Source organism: Sciurus carolinensis, chromosome 1, assembly GCF_902686445.1.
Source record: "Sciurus carolinensis chromosome 1, mSciCar1.2, whole genome shotgun sequence".
In the NCBI taxonomy this organism is placed as follows: domain Eukaryota; kingdom Metazoa; phylum Chordata; class Mammalia; order Rodentia; family Sciuridae; genus Sciurus; species Sciurus carolinensis.
Window position 1 is genome coordinate 158558871 of NC_062213.1, and position 21409 is coordinate 158580279.

General features: G+C 38.5%; 3 protein-coding genes across 11 annotated transcripts in view; 1 reads left to right on the top strand and 2 right to left on the bottom strand.

Moving 5' to 3' along the window:
- The window catches only part of Dock7 (dedicator of cytokinesis 7), a 226457-nt gene that overhangs the window by 40396 nt on the left and 164652 nt on the right, over positions 1-21409 (top strand). For all 9 annotated transcript variants that reach the window (XR_007108752.1, XM_047552901.1, XM_047552908.1 and 6 more), the window contains exons 10-12: positions 14324-14404; positions 15847-16012; positions 20284-20426. Coding sequence is in view for 8 of the 9 variants with exons in the window: in XM_047552901.1 (XP_047408857.1) it covers positions 14324-14404; positions 15847-16012; positions 20284-20426 (390 nt within the window). In the remaining variant the exon portion in view is untranslated. The remainder of the gene's footprint in view (positions 1-14323; positions 14405-15846; positions 16013-20283; positions 20427-21409) is intronic.
- Positions 8438-13133, bottom strand: LOC124990173 (xyloside xylosyltransferase 1-like). Its single transcript, XM_047559910.1, is given in 5 exon segments — positions 8438-9185; positions 9373-9624; positions 9626-9733; positions 9735-9814; positions 13113-13133. Coding segments are annotated over 5 exon segments (1209 nt in total).
- On the bottom strand, positions 13641-14228 carry LOC124984868 (peptidyl-prolyl cis-trans isomerase A-like). Its single transcript, XM_047552964.1, has one exon. The coding sequence runs from the start codon at positions 14226-14228 to the stop codon at positions 13734-13736; it is 495 nt and encodes a 164-aa protein (XP_047408920.1). The 3' UTR covers positions 13641-13733.

The window sequence follows — 21409 nt, forward strand, 5'->3', positions numbered from 1 at the left end:
AAAAACACACTCATTCCCCATTCATACAGAGTGTGACATGTATATATCCATTTTATTGTGGTATTGTTCTCTGACTTGCCTTATATGACAAAGTCACTGCAGATTTTCTTTTTTTGTTGTTAGTTTTATATTGGTACATAATAATAGTGGGATTCACTGTGACATTTGTACATGCACAAGATGTAATTTGGCATTTTGACTTAATTTTGGGGTAAGGTAATTATGGTGTAAGGTAAGGTCCAGCTTTATTCGTTTACATTTGGATGTCCAGCTTTCTACAATGTTTGTTGAAAAAATTATCTTTTCTCTATTGAGTGGTCTTGGTACTCTTGTCTAAAATCATTTGACCATATATATGAAGTGCATATCTGAACTTTCTATTTTATTCCATTCTCTGTCTTTATTCTAGTACCATATTGTTTTGATTACTCTAGCTTTGCAATAAATTTTCATACCTGCAAATGTGAGACTTTCAACTTGTTCTTTTTTTATATTTCCCCTGAGTTTGTTTTGATGATTCAGATTCTTTTGAAATTCCTTCTGATTATTAGGATGGATTTTCCTATTTCTGCAAAACACCTTATTGGAATTTTGATAGGGATTTCATTAACATTAGATTACTTTGGGTATTATTGGCATCCTAATGTTATTAAGTCTTTCAGTCCATATCCATGGAGTATCTTTCCATTTTTTTTTTTTTTAATGAGAAAGCAATTCCAATTTAATGGAAGAGATGCTGAGAGATTCAAGATGAATGTTATCCACTATTAGCATGTAAAACTGAGGGAAAGATCAATGAATTGTGCTCATAGAATTCTGCCCCCATGGGAGATGGAAGGGTCAATCCAAAGTCACTGATGGAAAGATGAAGAAAGATGGACCCTCAGAGCATGGGTTTCTGGCTAGAATTTGTTCTTTGCTCACTATGTCAATTTTTTCTCCCAGTCCCCTCAGGCTGATTCTCTAGGTTAACATGGTGATCATGTTTGCAGTAGTAGAGAAAGGAAGTGACGGGCTGAACCCAGTGGCAGTGTTGAAAATCTTCCCGAATCACATGTGGCCCAGGCTTCTCCAGGGAAGATGGACAGAGGGAAAGGAGGTGCTGGCACCAAGGAGGGCTTAGCATTGGGCTCTGGAAAGTTCAGAGGAAGGAGGCCCAGGTGGTGGGACACACCTGGATAGCAAAGAACTCCTATGGCCATGAAAGTCTACAGTGCCCATACAAGGGACAGCAGTCCAAACCCCCTCATGCATAAGCACATGGAGCCATATGGGGAATTACAAAGGGACTTGCCCTAATCTGTCTCTCATGTGGGACTGACCCAGCCCCATTAAGCCCATGGTGGGCAGCCTGGGAGAGTGGTGGTCAAGGTAGCCCAGTGTTGGACAGGACACCATGGCAGACAGAACCCATCTGGTTTCTTAGGTGAGCTGGTATCCATCCCTCAAAGCCTTTGGACATGCACAGAATTGAAGGAGGTCTTGCTGGATGAGAATGTTGGAAAGCTCCCTCTAGTGAGACTGGACAGGGGTGACAGGGTGGGGACTGCCTTGAGAAAGCAGCTGAGGCATGGATGGATTGGGATTTCCAGAGACTTCAGAGATGATGCCTGGTCTGATAGGAACCATGATTCAGTGCTCCGACTTGGGGCTAATTTGCCGAATGAGGTAGTTCCATCCTGACCTCTCTAGGCAGGGTTGGTCTGGGAAGAGAGAAAACAGGCCTTCCCAAGACTCATGGGGATGAAAAGTGGCCAAGAAAAGCTAGATTTGGGCTCCCAGAATACAATGAGAAAAATAGAGGGCTGTAAAGGATTCTAGGTGCAGACTGAACTGGTGGCACCTTCTATCCATGAGTCTGATCCTGACATTGGCTTGGAGGCAGAGGCGGCCCTTCCCTGATCTTCCAAAGCCCCTAAGGAGATAAAGGGACCAGTTGGAGGATGGGCCTTCGGGCACCCAAGGGCACAAGTGTGTTATGGCCACCCCTATGGAACTCAGCAGGGACCACAAAGTTCCAGCCTCAGTTTGTTCTCAGAGCAACAAGCATGGCATGGGGCTTAGGGGGGTTCAGTCTTGGAGACAAGGGCAGGGTTGCAGGTCTGTCTTCTTGGCCTGGGAATATTTGGGATCCCCCAGCTGGGCCATCCAGATCACCCTTCTGGAATTGCCAGCTCTCTCCTCTCTCCTCAGTGGACAGGAGAGTGGGTGGGAGGGCAGCTTCACCCAACAGGAGACACCATCTCCTCTCCGTGGGACACGCAGCCCCTCGCCTGGGCAGGACCCCCAGGGCCACACAGGCGTGTCTAGATCTCCATGTCTACAGGGTGAATGTTGCCCATTTTGTGCTCTATGACCCAGAGCTCTCTGTCTTTGGCCGGGTCCACTTTTCGAAGCAGTTGGTCCACGGGCTGAACTGTGCTTTGGTTGAACATGTTCGTCTTGTGCTGCAGCTGTATGTACTGGCACAAATGTTGCTGGAACATCTCCACCCTCTCCACTTCCAGCCGCTCCAGCTCCAAAGTGGTGGTCACCATCTCTTCAAACCACGTGGACTGGGCCTGGTTGTAGAGGCCCACACAGCGCATGAGGTCATCACCAGCCTGTGGACTTCCTCTGTGCCTTCTTGATGTCCTCCTCCGTCTTCTTGCTCAGCTTGAGCTCCAGCTGCTGGGTCTTCATCTCCAGGTCTCTCTGCTGCTCTACGAGGGTTTTCCAGGCCTTCTCCACCAATGCATAGGAGCTGGCGAGTTGCTTGTGGAGGTCAGCGATATGGTGGTCACGCTTTTTCATGTCTTTCTTGAAGTTCTCATGAAAGTTCATTAGGGACTTCTCTACCTCGCTGTGAAGCTTGCAGAGAACTTGAGATGAACTTCTGCTTCATCTGCCAGGCTCTTCTTCACCTGAGCCCATGCTTCTCCCAGGGAGCCTTCCTCCTGTGTAGCCAAGGAGTTCTGAGAGAGCTTAGCCAAGTTCTTTGCTTATTCTTCTTCAATCTTTATCCTCTCTCGGACGAATTCAGACATTTCTTTCTGCATTTGTTTGCCCGTCAGTTGCTTTGGAGCAGCAGGTTGAACCCTGCCATGGTGCCATTGCCTTCATTGCCTTGGGGGTCTTTCTTATCAGCCCAGAAGTAGTCACAGTAGCTCCACTGCATTGGCTTCAGCAGCTGCTGTTCAGGCATTGTGTCTGGGTGAGGGAATGTCATGCAATTTATCATCTTCTCTGTGTGGTCACCTTTCTTTTCTTATTTATTTATTTGTTTATTTTTAGTTTGTGGAATTAATTCATTGTGAGATAAAAATTTTATTATGCTCTTCCAGAATGTGGAAGATACTTCCTAGCAATTTGGATATTGTTGCTTCATCAGATTAACCTTTGAAAGTAAAATTAATAACAAGCATTCTTAAATCAACTATGAGCAAAGATAAACTGACAAATCTAACTGTATGACCTATTGAACATGATCATGAAAAACGATCATTTAAAAATTTTTTTTAGTTGTTGATGGACTTTTATTTTATTCATTTATTAATATGTGGTGCTGAGAATTGAACCCAGTGCCTCACACAGGCTGGGCAAGCACTCTACCACTGAACCACAACCCCAGCCCCCAAAAGGTCATTTAAAATGAACTCTCTGAAAGATTTTCAGAAGTCAAAACGCAAAATAGAAATTACGGTGTGGCAGTCTACTATGTGCTTATAAATGTTGCCCTGTTAAAATTAATATAATTAGTATGTATTTTAATATCATACCTCTTTCTTCTTTTGGGGGGTGTAAGCAGACATGAGCACTTTTTTGAAAATTAGAATTTTTAATTTACTTTTTCCAAATTTAAAAATTTTTTTTTAGTGATACTACTTTTTTTTAATTCGTTTTTATTGTAAACAAATGGGATACATCTTGTTTCTCTGTTTGTACATGAAGTAGAGGCATACCATTTGTGTAATCATACATTTACCCAGGATAATAGTTTTTGATTCATTCTGTTATTATTTTTCCCTCCCCCCACCACTCCCACTCCTCTTATCCCTCTACAGAGTCCTTCCTTCCTCCATTCTTGCCCCCTTCCTACTGCCTATATGTGTCATCATCTGCTTATCAGTGAGATCATTTGGTTTTTTTGAGATTGGCTTATCTCACTTAGCATGATATTCTCCAACTGCATCCATTTGCCTGCAAATGCCATAACTTTATTATTCTTTATGGCTGAGTAATATTCCATAATATATATATTATATAATATATATAATATATAATATATAATATATAATATATATATATATATATATAAAAATATAAATATACCACAGTTTCTTTATCCATTCATCAATTGAGGAGCATCTAGGTTGGTTCCACAATCTGGCTATTGTGAATTGAGCAGCTATGTACATATGAACATTGTTGTGGCTGTATTTCTGTAGTATGCTGATTTGAAATCCTTTGGGTATAGGCTGAGAACTATAGGGTATAGCAGGGTCAAATGGTGGTTCCATTCCAAGTTTTCTAAGGAATCACCACACTGCTTTCCAGAGTGGCTGCACTAATTTGCAGCCCCACCAGTAATGTATGAGTGTACCTTTTTCCCCACATCCTCTCCAACACCTATTGTTGCTTGTATTCTTGATAATCACCATTCTAATTGAGGTGAGATGGTAGTTTTGATTTGCATTTCTCTTATTACTAGAGATGTTGAACATTTTTTCATATGTTTGTTGATTGCTTGTAGATCTTATGTGAAGTGTCCATTTCCTTAGCCCATTTGTTGATTGGGTTATTTGTATTCTTTGTGTAGTTTTTTTGAGTTCTTTGTATTTTCTGGAAATTAGTGCTCTATCTGAAGTATGAGTGGCAAAGATTTTCTCCCACTCTGTAGGCTCTCTCTTTACATTGCTGATAGTTTCCTTTGCTGAGAAAAAGCTATTTAGTTTGAATCCGTCCCAGATGTTGATTCTTGCTTTTATTTCTTGAGCTATTGGAGTCCTGTTAAGGAAGTCTGATCCTTAGCCAACAAGTTGAAGATTTGGACCTACTTTTTCTTCTATAAGATTCAGGGTCTCTGGTCAGATTTCAAGGTCCTTTATCCATTTTGAGTTGATTTTTGTGCAGGTTGAGAGATAGGGGTTTAGTTTCATTCTGTTGCATATGGATTTCCAGTTTTCCCAGCACCATTTGTTGAAGAGGCTATCTTTTCTCCATTGCATATTTTTGGCTCCTTTGTCTAATATGAGAAAATTGTATTTATTTGGGTCTGTGTCTGTGTCCTCTATTCTGTACCATTGATCTACCTGTCTATTTTGGTGCCAATACCATGCCATTTTTGTTACTATTGCTTTGTAGTATATTTGAAGGTCTGGTATTGTGATACCCCCTGCTTCACTCTTCCTGCTAAGGATTGCTTTCGATATTCTGGGTTTCTTATTCTTCCAGATGAATTTCATAATTGCTTGCTGTATTTTTGTAAGGTACGTCATTGGGATTTTAATTGGAATTGCATTGAATCTATATAGCACTTTTGGTAGTATGGCCATTTTGACAATATTAATTCTTCCTATCCAAGAACATGGGAGATCTTTCCATCTTCTAAGGTTTTCTTGAATTTCTTTCTTTAGTGTTCTGTAGTTCTCATCATAGAGGTCTTTCACCTCTTTTGTTAGAATGATTCCCAAGTATTTATTTTTTTCGAAGCTATTGTGAATGGGGTAGTTTTCCTAACTTCTCTTTCTGAAGATTCATCACTTATGTATAAAAAATGCATTGGATTTATGAACATTAATCTTATATCCTGCTACTTTACTGAATTCACTTATGAGTTCTAAAAGTTTTCTGGTGGAAATTTCTGGTTCCTCTAAATATATAATCATGTCATCAGTAAATAGGGATAGTTTGAGTTCTTCTTTTCCTATTCATATCCCTTTAATTTCCTTGGTCTGTCTAATTGCTCTGGCTAGAGTTTCGAGGACAATGTTGAATAGAAGTGGTGAAAGAGGGCATTGTTCCAGTTTTTAGGGGGAATGCTTTCAGTTTTTCACCATTTAGAATGATATTCGCCATGGGCTTAGCATAGATGGCCTTTACAATGTTAAGGAATGTTCCCACTATCACTATTTTTTCCAGTGTTTTGAGCATGAAGGGATGCTGTATTTTATCAAATGCTTTTTCTGCATCTATTGAAGTAATCATGTGATTCTTAACTTTAAGTCTGTTGATATGGTGAATTACATTTATTGATTTCCGGATGTTGAACCAACCTTGTATCCCTGGGATAAAAACCACTTGATCGTGGTGCACTATCTTTTAATATATTTTTGTATGCGATTTGCTAAGATTTTTTGAGAATTTTTGCATCAATGTTCATTAAGGATATTGGTGTGAAATTTTCTTTCCTCAATGTGTCTCTGTCTGGTTTAGGTATCAGGGTGATACTGGCTTCATAGAATGAGTTTGGGAGGGTTCCCTCCTCTTCTATTTCATGAAATACTTTGAGAAGTATTGGAATGAGCTCTTCTTTAAAGGTTTTGTAGAACTCTGCTGAGAACCCATCTGGTCCCGGACTTTTCTTTGTTGGTAGACTTTTGATGACTTCTTCTATTTCATTACTTGAAATTGATCTATTTAAATTGTGTATGTCCTCCTGGTTCAGTTTAGTTAATTCATATGTCTCTAGAAAGCTGTTGATGTCTTCGAGATTTTCTATTTTGTTGGAGTATAGATTTTCAAAATAGCTTCTAATTATTTTTTGTATTTCAATCGTGTCTATTGTGATATTTCCTTGTTCTTTCTGAATTTTAGTAATTTGGGTTTTCTCTCTTCTTCTGTTAGTGTGGCTAAGGGTTTATCAATTTTGTTTATTTTTTCAAAGAACCAACTATTTATTTTGTCAATTTTTTCTATTGTTTCTTTTGTTTCAATTTCGTTGATTTCAGCTCTGATTTTAACTGTTTCCTGTCTTCTGCTACTTTTGGTGTTGGTTGCTCTGTTCTTCTTTTTCTAGGGCTTTGAGCAGTAGTGTCAGGTTGTTTATTTGTTGATTTTTTCTTCTTTTATTGAATGTGCTCCATGAAATAAATTTTCCTCTAAGAACTGCTTTCATAGTGTCCCAGAGATTTTGATATGTTGTTTCTTTGTTCTCATTTACCTCTAAGAATTTTTTAATTTCCTTCTTGATATCTTCTGTTATCCATTCATCTTACAATAGCGTATTGTTTAATCTCCAGGTGTTGGAGTAGTTTCTGTTTTTTACTCTGTCATTTATTTCTAATTTCAATCCATTATGATCTGATAGAATACAAGGTATTATCTCTATCTTCTTTTGTTTTCCCTCAAAGATTATTTATTAGCTATTCTCACCCACGATGAAAAGAAATTAAAAGTAAACAAAATTAAAATAAAATGAAAATCCCACAACGTTTCTTGCCCAATGACATCAGTTCGACTACAAAATGGGCCGGTAGGGCCTGCAACTTACCTACAGGAGAAGCGCTCACAAGAGGAAAGAAAAGCACTTTCATGTTTACTCAGGTACAGGGTCTGGTGTGACATGACAGGAAAGTACAATGATTTCTTTTTTTTTTTTTTAACAGAGAAACTAGAATAATTAGAAGCCTCTGAGCAACACCCATTCTGAGCACACTCAGTTGCACCTGGGAACTGCTGGGCTACTCTTTGGAATGAGTCTTCCTAGGCCTCACGATGGCACTGCATGTCCTTGGGGTGGCCAGTCTCTGTTCTTTGATAGTGGATTTGACTTCTTAGTACAATCTGGTCACCTGGAGTTGGTTTGGATGGATAAGGGATAATGGGGTTCTGTGACGTGATTGGGAGATAAAGCTGTAAATGGCACAGCAAGGAGATTTTATGTGGGCCCCAGCTGGCCCTGGAGGCCTTCCCCAGAGAGGTGGCAGTCTTGAAGCCTATGTCAAGCCATGCAGGTGTCTTGAGGGAGCGCACAGCTCCTGGGGTCAGGATGTGGAAGGTCGAGGCTCCTTCAGAAGCTTAAGCTCTGGACTGCTTAACTCACTCCTTCAGAGCTCAGTGGGAACTACAGTGGTACTGTTTGTTCTTTCGCACAAAATAGAAGCCTGCCAATTTAAATTTATATTTGGTCCAAGAAAGGCAATTTCTCAAAGGATTTGGTCCCTTGGGGACCTGGGCACCACTTTCTCTTTCCTTCCTTCTCTTCATATGCTGTTTACTAGCCGACAAGAAGATATCTATGTGTTCATGCTTCTTGATTCCTGGTCCCCTGAAGGTAAAAGGTCCTGAGCACCAGTAACGCAAAGGCCAGTCTTCATTGGGCGGCCTCAGGACAGTGACCAGCCAGGTGAAGGATCTGCAGCAGCATGATCCTGGAGGATGTCTCTGCAGAGTCCTTCCAGGAGTTGATACTTCCCTGAGGCCTGCCCCAGTTCAGAAACAGGCAGGACAAATGCACCTAGGCATCGGGGATGGGGGTGTTGCAGTTCCCATGGTAGATCTTGACGTAGCCCACACAGCGGAAGTAGGCCTCAAAGACGTTGCTGTAGCTGTGGTCCCTCCACCAGGTGCACAGATGCCGGTTCCAGGTGCAGCCCAGAACGTGGAAGAGCTCGGGGTGCTCCATGCGGATCATGGTGAAGTCCTGGTCCCCGAGGTGGCCGCCGAAGTGGTACTTGCTGGCCAGCTGCTGCACGTGGGTGGGCTCCAGCAGGCAACTGTGGAGTGTGGACTGGCGCATGGCCTCCAGGTTCAGCAGCATCACCCCGCTGTTGAAGCCAGGGAGCCCATTGCGGGGAGGGCCCCCCACCCTGGTCGTGGGGTTCTCGTGGCGGAACTGCCAGAATGTGTGCCTGTACACTGGCTGCATCTCTTTGGCTATGCCAATGACAGCACCTGGGAGGAAATTGTCAAACTCTTCGAATAACTCCCGGATATTAGTCTTGTACTTCAGATCGAGGTCTAGTTGAATGATCCGGAGGATCTCTTTGGGCATGATCTGATGCATGGCAACTGAGAGGAAGAAGATGGAGTCACTGTAGTAGGTCCCTGAATCAGCGCTGAAGTGTTTCTGCATGGCCTCTACCACGGGGAAGAGCTTGTCCGTCAGTGCGGCAACATCGGCAACATTGTGGAAGATGACCTCCCACACAGTTATTGTCCTACGCATGGGCATACAGTTAGGCTGGACTCTCTCCAGCGATGGGCTGTCAGAGACTCGAGAGGCAGAGTGTTCCATCAGCAAAGCACAGTCCGGGGTCCACATTTAGGACGCCACTCAGACACCTGGTGATCCTGGTCAAAATGCTCAAATGCCCTTGCACTTGAAGCTGGTGGCAGGTGTCAGCAGCTCCTGGGATCTCCCTATGGGCTTGCGGAGGTGCTTCTTCGCGCTAGTGTGTTGGGGGCGGCCCCTGCCGGACCAGCAGCTCCTGCAGCAGGGCCTTGGCCACCTTGCGGTTGGCCTCCGCGCTCACGAAGTGCAGGTTAAGCACCTCGTGCACCTCGAACATGGCAAGAAGCAGCAGCGAGCGCAACGTGACTTGGGCCTTGGCCTGAAGTGAGGCATTGTGCTCGGCTTTGGTGAACATCATCAGCAGGTGGTAGTCCACCCCGCCGCCCTCCAGGCTCTTGACCTTGGCGCCGGCCCAGTGCCACGGAGCCCCGTGCCACCTCCGGCGTGAGCAGCGAAGGCTCGGAGGGGACCCCAGCGCGGGCCTCCTTCAACCTCTTGGTGGCGCTGGAGAAGGTCTCCGGCCGAGCCTAGGTAATAGAAGGCACAGACTGCAAGCTCCGCAGCCAGCAGCAACGCAGTAGTGAGAGGGGTCAGCGCCTTCTATCTTCTTGTATTTGCTAACAGTAGCTTTGTGGCATAATATATGGTCTATTTTAGAGAAAGATCCATGTGCTGCTGAGAGGAAAGTGTATTTACTCTGTTGGATGGTATATTCTATAAATATCCATTAAGTCTTTAAATTATTGATTGTGTTTTGAGATCTATGGTTTCTTTGTTCAATTTTCATTTGGAGGATCTGTCCAGTGGTGAGAGAGGTGTGTTAAAATCATCTAGTATTATTGTGTTGTGGTCTGTTTGATTTCTGAAGTTGAGAAGGATTTGTTTGACATACATGGATGAGCCACTGTTTGGGGCATAGATGTTTATGGTTGTTATGTCTTACTGATTTATGCTTCCCTTAAGCAGTATGAAATGTCCTTCTTTATCCCTTCTGACTAACTTTGGCTTGAAGTCCACATTATCTGATATGAGGATGGATACTCTGGCTTTTTTGCTGTGTCCATGTGCATGGTATGTTTTTTCCCATCCTTTCACCTTTAGTCTGTGGGTATCTCTTTCTATGAGTCTCTTGCAGGCAGCAAATTTTTGGATCTTTCTTTTTAATCCAATCTGCCAGTCTGTATCGTTTGATTGATGAGTTCAGGTCATTAACATTCAGGGTTATTATTGAGATATGATTTGTATTCCCAGTCATTTGGCTCATTTTTTTTTTTTTTTTTTTTTGGACATGACTTGATTTCTCCTTTATTTGACTGTTGCTTTAGGGTAGTTCCTCCCTTTGCTGATTTACATCGTTGTTTTTTATCTATTCCTCATGGAATATTTTGCTGAGACTCTTCTGTAATGCTGGCTTTCTTTTTGTAAATTCTTTTAGCTTTTGTTTGTCATGGAAGGATTTTATTTCGTTGTCAAATCTGAAGGTAAATTTTGCTGAGTATAGGATTCTTGGTTGGTATCCATTTTCTTTCAGAACTTGAAAAATGTTGTTCCAGGCCCTTCTATCTTTTAGGGTCTGGATTGAAAAATCTGCTGATATCCGTATTGGTTTCCCCCTGAATGTAATTTGATTCTTTTCTTTCACAGCTTTTAAAATTCTGTCTTATTTTGTGTTAGGTATTTTCATTATAATGTGCCTTGGTGTGGGTCTATTGTAATTTTGTGTATTTGGAGTCCTATAAGCCTCTTGAACTTGATTTTCCATTTCATTCTTCAGATTTGGGAAATTTTCTGATATTATTTCATTGAATAGATTGTTCATTCCTTTGGTTTGTTTCTCTGTGCCTTCCTCAATCCCGATAATTCTTAAATTTGGCCTTTTCATGATATCCCATAGTTCTTGTAGATCCTGTTCATGTTTTCTTACTGTCTTCTCTGTTTGGTCAACTTTGTTTTCAAGATTAAATATTTTGTCCTTGATATTGAGGTTCTGTCTTCCAGGTGTTCTATCCTATTGGTTATGCTTTCTATGGAGTTCTTAATTTGGTTTATTGTTTCCTTCATTTCAAGGATTTCTTTTTTTTCCCAATATCTCTAACTCTTTATTGAAATGATCTTTTGCTTCCTGTATTTTCTTTTTTAACTGTCGATTGGTGCAGTCATTCAACACCTGCATTTGCCCTTTCATCTCATCCTTCAATGCCTGCATTTGCTCTTTCATCTCTTTGTTTGCTTCCCTGATTGTTTTGATTATGTACATTCTGAACTCTCTTTCTGACATTTCTTCTGCCATGCTGTCATTGGATATTATTGCTATACCATCTAGGTTTGTTTGGAACATTTTTTCCCCTTGTTTTCTCATATTGCTCAGGTATCTATCCCTCTAGTAGTGAAACTCTGGGATATTGCAGATTTTCTCTGTTGACTAATATTGTCTCTGTAGATTTCCAATAATTCACCTCTTAGCCTTCAGTAGCCTGAAGTCTTGGAGGAACTTGATAATGTGGTGCTTCCCTGGGAAGCTGGCCTTCTTGGGGTGGTGGCCTTCAGGTGGGTATATTCCCCGGTGGCTCCGAGTTGGTCCCAAGTCTCTTAATACCTCCTCTTCTTGGCTCCTGGGTCTTGTCAAAGGTCCTCTAGCCTCCTGTAGGTGTCTCAGGAAGGGAATTACCCTTCCAATGATGATGCCCACGCCCTCAGGAATAATTCAAAATGCCTGTACCAGCCTATAAAGAAGCCTCTGGCTAACTTGGTGATGGTGACAAACCTCAGTGTGGTGGTCGGGCGGGGTTGTTCAGTGATGGCGTCTGTATTTGGCCTGGTGTTTGGGCAGGTTGGCTACCCACCGCCCAGCTCTGCAAGGCAGGCGGGTTCGGTGCCCACCTGCTATCTCCGCGATGCAAGCGTCCTGACTCACCTGTCAGCTTGCTCCGCGACTACAACCAACCAATGATGGCACCGACGTAGGTGCAGGGGTCAGGCGAGGTCCACCTTTATTTTCAAAATTATGTATTTTGTCTTCGTTGCCTGAAGTTCTGTCTTCCAAGTGGTCTCCTCTGTTGGTACTACTTTTTATTGAATTTTCATTTTGGTTTAGATTCCTTCATTTCAAAGATTTCTTCTAGATTTCTTCTCAGGATCTTTATCTCTTTCTTTAAGATATCTTCCCTCTCCTGATTTCACTCTTCGTATTCTCCTTAAAGTCGTGAAGCAGTTTTATTAAGTATATTCTGAACTCCTTCTCTGACATTTCTTCTACTGGTTTGTCAATGGAGTTTATAATTGGAGCATCCTGGTTTGTTTGGAGTGCTTTATTCACTTTTTTTTTTTTTCATTTTGTTTGTGTGTCTTCCCATCTAGCCATGGGGATCTGATGTAGTACCGTTTCTACCCTGTAGATTTATAGTGTCCCTGAAGGTTTTGAGTACCTCACAAATCTGGGTTTCAGTTTCTGTAGGCTCCACCACACCACAGTCCCAAGATGGCTCCTGAATCACAGACGATTGATGAGCTCCAGTGGAGAGTGAAGGATATGGAAATAGGCCCCAGGGAGGAACCTCCCTTCCAATTCCCCTCCCTTTCCATTTTTTTGTGTCTACTTTCATTTCTTTCCGTGTATAAATTTTTCACTTTCTTGGTTATGTTTACTCCTAAATATTTTTTTTCAATGTTGTTATAAATGGAATTTTTTTCTTAATTTTCTTTTGCAATTCCTCATTGTTAATGTGTAAGTTTGGTAGCATGCAATTTGTTGAATTTATTTATTAGTTTCGATAGTTTTTTTTTTTTGGGTGAAATCTATAAGTATTTGCTACATAAAAGATCATATCATTTGCTAAGATCATTTTAATTTTTCCTTTCCAATTCAGATGCCTTTTATTCCACTTTCTTGCCTAATTACTCTGGCTTTGACTTTCAGCATTATGTTCAGTAGCAGAGGCAAGGGTGAGCATCTGTTTTGTTCCTGGATTTAGAGAAAAAACTCACCATTGGTTACAATGTTAGTTGTGGGTTTTTCATATATTTGCTTTATTATGTTGAGGTACTTACCTTGTATTCCTAGTTTGAGTGTTTCTATTAGGAAAGGGTGTTAACTTTTATCTGCTGCTTTTTCTGAATTGAGATGATCATATATAATTTTCTGCTGTCATTTTGTTAATATTTGGTATATTTCATTGCATTTTTTAGAGTGATTTTTTTTTTTTTTTTTTTTGGGTGCTGGGGATCGAACCCAGGGCCTTGTGCTTACAAGGCAAGCACTCTACCGACTGAGCTATCTCTCCAGCCCCTTTAGAGTGATTTTTTTTTTTTTTTTTGTCATTTAGTTTTTATTCATAATCCATAAATTTAACTCTGCAATCCAGCTAGACTTGGGAGGGAAATAAGGAAAATATGGAACCCAAAGAACTGCAGCGAGAGCACAAAGATTATGGGATATTGCGAGCAGATACGGGGTGGAGGGGTGCTCTCCTGAGCTACAGAGGAATGGTTTGGTGGTTAAGATAAACACAAGTCAAATGTATTAGAGTTGTCCACAGTCGGTAATGGTGATCTTCTTGCTGGTCTTGCCATTCCTGGACCCAAAGCACTCCATGGCTTCCACGATGTTCATGCCCTCTTTCACCTTCCCAAAGACCACATGCTTGCCATCCAACCACTCAGTCTTGGCAGTGCAGATGAAAAACTGAGAACCGTTTGTGTTTGGCCCAGCATTTGCCATAGACAAGATGCCAGGGCCTGTATGCTTCAGGATAAAGTTCTCATCATCAAACTTCTCCCCATAGATGGACTTGCCGCCAGTGCCATTATGGCGTGTGAAGTCACCACCCTGGCACATAAATCCTGGAATAATTCTGTGAAAGCAGGAACCCTTATAACCAAATCCTTTCTCTCCAGTACTTAGAGCACGAAAATTTTCTGCTGTCTTTGGAATTTTGTCTGCAAACAGCTCGAAGGAGACGCGGCCCAAGGGCTCGCCATCGACGGCGATGTCGAAGAACACGACAGGGTTGACCATGGCTGACAGAGAACGACCACAGGCGACAGCGGCGTCTTGAAAGCGCGATTTTTTTTTTTTACACTTAATTAATCTTTACATTTTCCTTTTGACAGCTAGAAAAAGTCCTGCAGCAAGGAGACATTGGAGAATGTGCAGAACCATATATGATTTTCAAAGAAGCAGATGCCACCAAGGTAAAATGTCATTCCCCTGACAATATTACTATTGTAATTTGGGGCAGTGAATACAACGTGCATATTAAAGAATTTCACTACTATATCATTTTTGTTGTTTTTGTCCTACTTCCTTTTTTCCTTTTTTTTTTTTGGCAGTGGGGAGGATGGGAATTTAATCCAAGGGTGCTTAACTACTGAGCTACATCCTCAGCCCTTTTTATTTTATTTTATTAAATTTTGAGACAGGGTCTCACTAAATTGCTGAAGATGACCTCAAACTTGCTATTCTCCTGCCTCAGCCTCCCAAGTTGCTGGAATTTCAGGCATGTGCCACAGCTTCTAGCTCTTCCTTTTTCATTTCCCTTTGCCATCTAGCTTGTGTCATGTACTGTGCTGTTCTTGAAATCTATCCCACATCCAAACTAATTGATTATTTAAAAAAATATAATTTTTTTCTTGAAGGGAACTAAATTAATTTAGTTTAACTTAAATAATTAAAAACTTCCTTTATTTACAAAATATTGGTATTTATGGAACTTTTCCTAGCAAAAAGTATTCTTTGCTTCCATGTGGCTACAAGTGGTAAAGGAATATAGTAAAAATAGAAAATATGGTCTATGTTTTGCCATCAGTTGACTAATTCTGAGAATTTAGGTAAACTTAGGAAATTTGTTGAATAATTAATACCAAATTTCAGATACATGAGTTAGCTACAAGGTGATTCTTGAATCTTTGAGCACAAGATTTACTACTAGAACACATAACAGAGATATGCTCATGAAGTATTGGACAAGCCACCAAAATCTAGAAGTTGTTTTGTTTTCTATTTTTCTCAGATTCAGAATAAGAACGGAGCCTTTTCTGCTAATGTAGAGAGATATGAGCACATGATATTCTCTGATCTTGGCTAGATATTTGAATTTCAGGTTAAAGTATTCTGACTTTTCCCAGGTTGTCATTTTACAAATTAAATTTGGTATGTTACATGAAAGTCATAAGTGTATTTAGCAGCTTATTTCATTCTTCCCTTTTATATTTACATAACATGATAGCATTAGGTACACTTGTTTAGGATCTTAAAGCAAGAACTTATTTTGGCAGCATAATAGATACAGCAATATGTGTTGTTACCTTCTAGTAAGTTTTCCACTTCTTTCCAGTCCTAATTTCCAAGGTAAAATACTGTCATTCCTGTATACTCTGTGGAAAGAGTATGTTAGGGACCATTGGTAAGCTCTTGCAGGCCACCTTAGTATTTGTTTCAGGCATATCTTTATAGAATGAATTGAGATGGTTCAGTGGTTAAGACAATATATTGTTATTTGATCTCTGAAAAGTGTAGATTGCCTTTCTATCTTTAATGAGAATTGAGAACTCTTAACCTACCCCTTTATATAGTATAAAATAACCTTTAACTGATTTCTTTCAAGCTTAATCATGTTTGAAGTTCTGTTTTGCAGAATAAGGAAAAATTGGAGAAGCTGAAAAGTCAGGCTGATCAGTTTTGCCAAAGACTTGGGAAATATCGCATGCCTTTTGCTTGGACTGCAATCCATTTGATGAATATTGTTAGCAGTGCTGGGAGTTTAGAAAGAGATTCTACAGAAGTAGAAATCAGTACTGGAGGTAAGCATGTTTTGTATAAAATATTCCTAAATGTATAATTTTTTTTTCTTACATAGTCTTGTTTTAGTTATACCCTCTACGATGTGGCATAGAAATAAATTTTTGTGTTCTTTTTCATTTAATACTTTTTATTGAAATATAATTTGAATATCATATAGTGCACCCATTTAAAAAGTATAATACAATGGTTTTTGCTGTATTCACAGTGTTCTGCAACAATTACCACAATCTATCTTTGAAACACTTTCATACCTGTTAGCAGTTACTCCTCCTTCCCTTCTAATTCCCAAACCCATCTCTAAATCATCATTAATACACTTTGTTTTTATGGATTTTCCTATGCCAGACATTTCATACACTGGCAATTTTACTATGTATTCTTTTGTGGCTAGTTTCTTTTCATAAGGTTTATTCCCTTTGTAGTATGTATCACTGTTTTTCTTTTTTGCTAAAGGATAATCCATTTTATTAATAAACAATATTTTGTTTATCTGTTCGTCATTTGATGACCATATAGGTTGTTTCCACTTTTTGATTATTATGAATAAATGCTGTAATGACCATTCCTATACAAGCTTTTGTGTGGACATATGTTTTTATTTCTCTTAAATATATAGCTAGGAGTTAAATTGCTGGGTCATATGATGATTCTCTGTTTAACCTTTTAAGGAATTACCAGATTATTTTCCAATGTGACTGCACTTGCAAAAATCTTGCTGACAATTTATGAAAATTCCAGTTTTTCCAAAATCTTTGCTAGTACTTATTATTATCTGTTCTTTGATTATAACCAATCTAGTGCAAGTGAAGCAGCATCTCATCATGGTTTAGATTTGCCTTTTGCCGATAACTAATAATAGTACATCATTTCATGTGTATTGACTTTTTGTATATCTTCTTTGAAGAATATAGATTATTATCCTTTGTCTATTTTTAATGGCTTTGTTGTGTTTTTATTATTTAATAGATGGCTAATTCTTAAATGGGATTTTCATCTTCTAGTCCTTGAATCATAAGAGTTCTTAGACTGGATACAAATCACATATCTAATATATGATTCTTATTTTGGATTCTCTTTTCTTGGCGGTATTGGTTGCAGTTCAGAAGTTTTGAATTTTGGTGAGGTCCAATTTTTCTGTTTACTTTTGTCACTGTGATTTTGATGTTGTATCTGAGAAACTGATACCTACCTCAAGATTAAGAAGATTTGTTGTTATGTTTTATTATAACACTTTTGTAGTTTTAGCTCTTACATTTAGGCTTATGATCAGTTTTTAGTTAATTTTTATACACATTATGAGAGTACAACTTTATTATTTTTTGTTTGTACCTGCACCATTTGTTGACAAGGTTATTTTTTACCCATTAAATTGACTTAGCACATTTGTCAAAAATCTATTGAATATAGATGTATGAGTTTATTTCTGGACTCTTAGTTCTATTCCACTGATCTAGATGTCTAACCTTATTCCAGTACTATATTGTATTACTTTAGCTTTTAGTAAATTGTGAAATTGAGAGGACTGGGCCTCTAACTTTGTTAGCCTTTCTCAAGATTATTTTGACTATTTTGATTCCTTGTATTTTTATATGAAATTTTGGTAGTTGTCAATTTCTGTAGATAGACATCTAAGGTTTTTATAGGGCTTGTATTGAATCTATAGATCAGTTTATAGATTATTGCCATCTTAATGATATTAAATCTTTGACTCCAGGAGCATGGGATGTTTTTCCCCATTTATTTAGATCTGTTAGTTTTTTTCATTGATGTTGTATAGTTTTCAGTGTATCTTTTGTCCTTATTACATTTATACCCAAGTATTTTATTGCATTTTGATACTATTTTAAGTGAAATTATCTTCCTAATTTAGTTTTCAGAATGACCATTTCCAGTATACAAAAATACACTTGACTTTTGCATGTTGATCTTGTGCTGTGAAACATTTTTAAAATTTATTAATTCTAGTTGTTGTTTGTTTTCCCCTAGATTCCTTGGGATTTTCTATATGCAAAATTAAGTCATTTGCAAATAAAAATAGGTTTGCTTTTCTAATCTGGATGCCTTTTAAAATTTTTCTTTTCTATTTGTCTTGACTAGAATCTCCTAACAAAGGTAAGAAGAAGTGGCAAGAGTGGATATCCTTGTTTCACTCCTGATCTTAGGACATATCTATTTAGTCTTTTATCATCAAGTACTCTGCTGTTGGATTTTCTTTTCTCTCTTCTCCTTTGGTGCTGGGGATTGAGTCCAGGCTACGCATATATATGCTCTATCACTTAGCTACATCACAGGCTGTGGTAGGATTTTTGCAGATATGCTTTAGTAGGTTGAGGAAGTTCCCTTTTATTCCTATTTTTTTTCAGTGTTTTTATCATGAAAGATTATTGAATTTTGTCTAATGCTTTTTCTGCCTCTTGAAATAGTTTTTATGTTTTGCCCCACTGACTGATTGTTTTTTGGGTGTTAAAGTGACTTTAAATTCTTGTAAAAAGATCTGTTTGGTTGTGGCATATAATCTTTTCCTTGTGTTATTGGAGTCTGTTTGCTAGTGTTTTGTTCAGGAATTTTGCTTCTGTATTCATATGGTTTACTTTGTAGGTCTGTAGTTTTCTTTCTTGTGATGCCTCTGTCTAGTTTTGATGTCAGGGTAATAATGGCCTGATAGAATGAGTTATGAAGTTTTCCTCTGTGTTTTGGAAGAGTTCTTGGAGGATTGGTATGAGTTCTTCTTTGAAAGGTTGGAAGAATTCACCATTAAAACTTAGGTGGCCTGGTCTTTTCTTTGTGGTAAGTTCTATACTAATTAAACCTCTTCATTTGTTTTAGTTGTATTCAGATTGTCTCTTTTATCTTGACTCAGATTTATTAGTAATTTATCTCTCTCTGGAAATTTATCCATTTGATCTAAGTTTGAATTGTTATCTAAGCATTGGCATATAGTTGTTTATAATATTGATATATATTCCTTTTAACCTGTAGATTCAGTAGTCATATCTCTCTTCAATTCATGAAGTTAGTATAGTAAACTTTTCCATTTTTCTTCATCAATTTAGCTGAAGGCTTGTGAATGTTTCCTTTTCACAATTTTTGGCTTTATTGATTTGTTTTTCTATTGTTTCTCTGGTTTCTATTTCACCTTTTCCCACTCTGATATTGTCTTTTTTGTATCCTGCTTTCTTTGGTTTTAGTTTCTTTTTGCTAGTTCCTCAAAGTGTGAGATTATGTTACTGATTTGAGATGTTTCTTTTTAATATATGCATTTATAGCTATACATTTCCCTCTAAGCACTGCTTTAGCAATAGTCTACTCGTTTTGGTATGTTTCATTTTTATTTTCATAATCTTACTTTATAATTTCCTGTGTATACTCACTTCTTTTCCCACTGGCTATTTGGAAATGTGCTATTTCACTTCCATGTAATTGTGAATTCCTCAAATTTTCTTCTGTTATTGATTTATAGTTTAACTCTATTTTAAAAAAAAATTTTAGTTGTAGATGGACACAATATCTTTATTTTCTTTATTTTTATGTGGTGCTGAGGTTTGAACCCCGTGCCTCACATGTACTAGGCAAGCACTCTACCACTGAGCTACAACCCCAGCCCCAAATTCCACTGTTTTTGGAAGATATATTTTACATGATTTTGATTCTTTGGAATTTTATCGTATCTTATGTCTTATTATACAGATTGTCTTAGAGAATGTTTTATAAGTGCTTGAGAAGAATATATAATTTTGTTCTAGCTTACTAGAGTCTAATATAAATGTCTATTTGGTCTATTTTTTTTAGAGTTTTGTTGAGATATTCTGTTTCATCATTATCTTTAATCTAGTAGTTCTACTTGTTTTAAATAGAATTATCTATCGATTCAACACAAGGCCCTGGGTTGAATCTTTAGCACTACAAGGAAAAGGAACTGATTATCTTGTTAAGACTTTGCATGGTATCTTTCAGTTCTGTTTCAAACTCAAATGCTAAGACTGTGGGACCATTACATGTGACTAAAATTTCCATTGTGGTGAATATATCATTGTAAATGTGTAACTCCTCCATAGCTGCTTTTTATAGTACATCTTTGGTCGTACATATAACTCCTTGTGTGGTATAGTCTTACTTTTACTCTGGTGCAATTGTGAAAAGAGAACCAAAAGATTAAGTGATTTCTTCCTAATCTCTACTCCAGTATGCTCCAGTTTTCCTTGTGTTTGGAAAACTACTTTAAATTTAAAATTTTATGAAAATGAGTGCCTTTTTCTCTTCCCCTTGGTAGAACGAAAAGGGTCTTGGTCAGAAAGGAGGAATTCTAGTATTGTTGGCAGACGATCACTTGAAAGGACAACAAGTGGAGATGATTCTTGCAACTTGACCAGCTTTCGACCTGCTACTCTCACAGTGACCAATTTTTTTAAGCAGGTATTGTTCTGTCATGTAGGAATTCTGGGAAGATGTTTGTATATAAATTTCTTTTTGTTTTAGTTCAGAAAAGTAGTAATCGTACCATACATGTACATGAGTGTGATTTCAAGAACTCTAATTTTTTTCTTTGTTTAAATGGTGGTAGTGTGGGTTGAACCCAGGGCCTTGCACATGTTAGGCAAGTGCCCTACCTCTGAACCATATCCCCAGCCCAATTTTAAGAAAGAATAACAATTAAAAAAATAATAAAAGTGAAAACTTTAAAAATAAGAAACAATTTATATTCTCTCTGTTGTTTTATTATTATAGTTATATAAATGTTGACCTTAACATTATTAATGCATCAAAATTAATCTTTCATACCTATATCTTATTTCTCATTTGTAATGATATGACTTATCTTAAGCATTGATGACTTATGAATTTCCTTAGAGTGAATGTGTACTTTTGTTTATCTTTCCCACCCCAATTTTTCTGACCTAAACTACCATAATCTACAGTATGTGGAATAGAACATTTAGACCTGCCTACTTCATTTCTATGCTAAATTGTAGTCAGTGTTTTAAGAGATGAATTTATAGATTCAAGATTGCTTTTTCTTCAAGGATATTTTCTTTGTAAAGCTGTTCCTTCCTCTTCAAATCAAATCAGTATTTTTCACATGTCAATCATAACCCATTGTAGTAATGGAAAACAGTTGGGAAGTTAATACCCAACATACAAAAATAAGAGTGTGTTATGCATGCTAGGGTTAAATATTGCGTCAGAAGCCATTTCCAACCCAGTTTTTGTGTGAGTGCATTTTTGTGTATATGAGTATACTGGATTTTGATGTAAAATGGATTTTTATACTGCAATCAAGATCAGCAAATTTTGAAAGTTTTTGTTCTGAGTGATGAGATGAGCAGACCCACCTAAGAATGGAGAGAAAACTTAGATTGAAGGAGATTGAAGGAAAATACTAAAATTATCTCAAACTT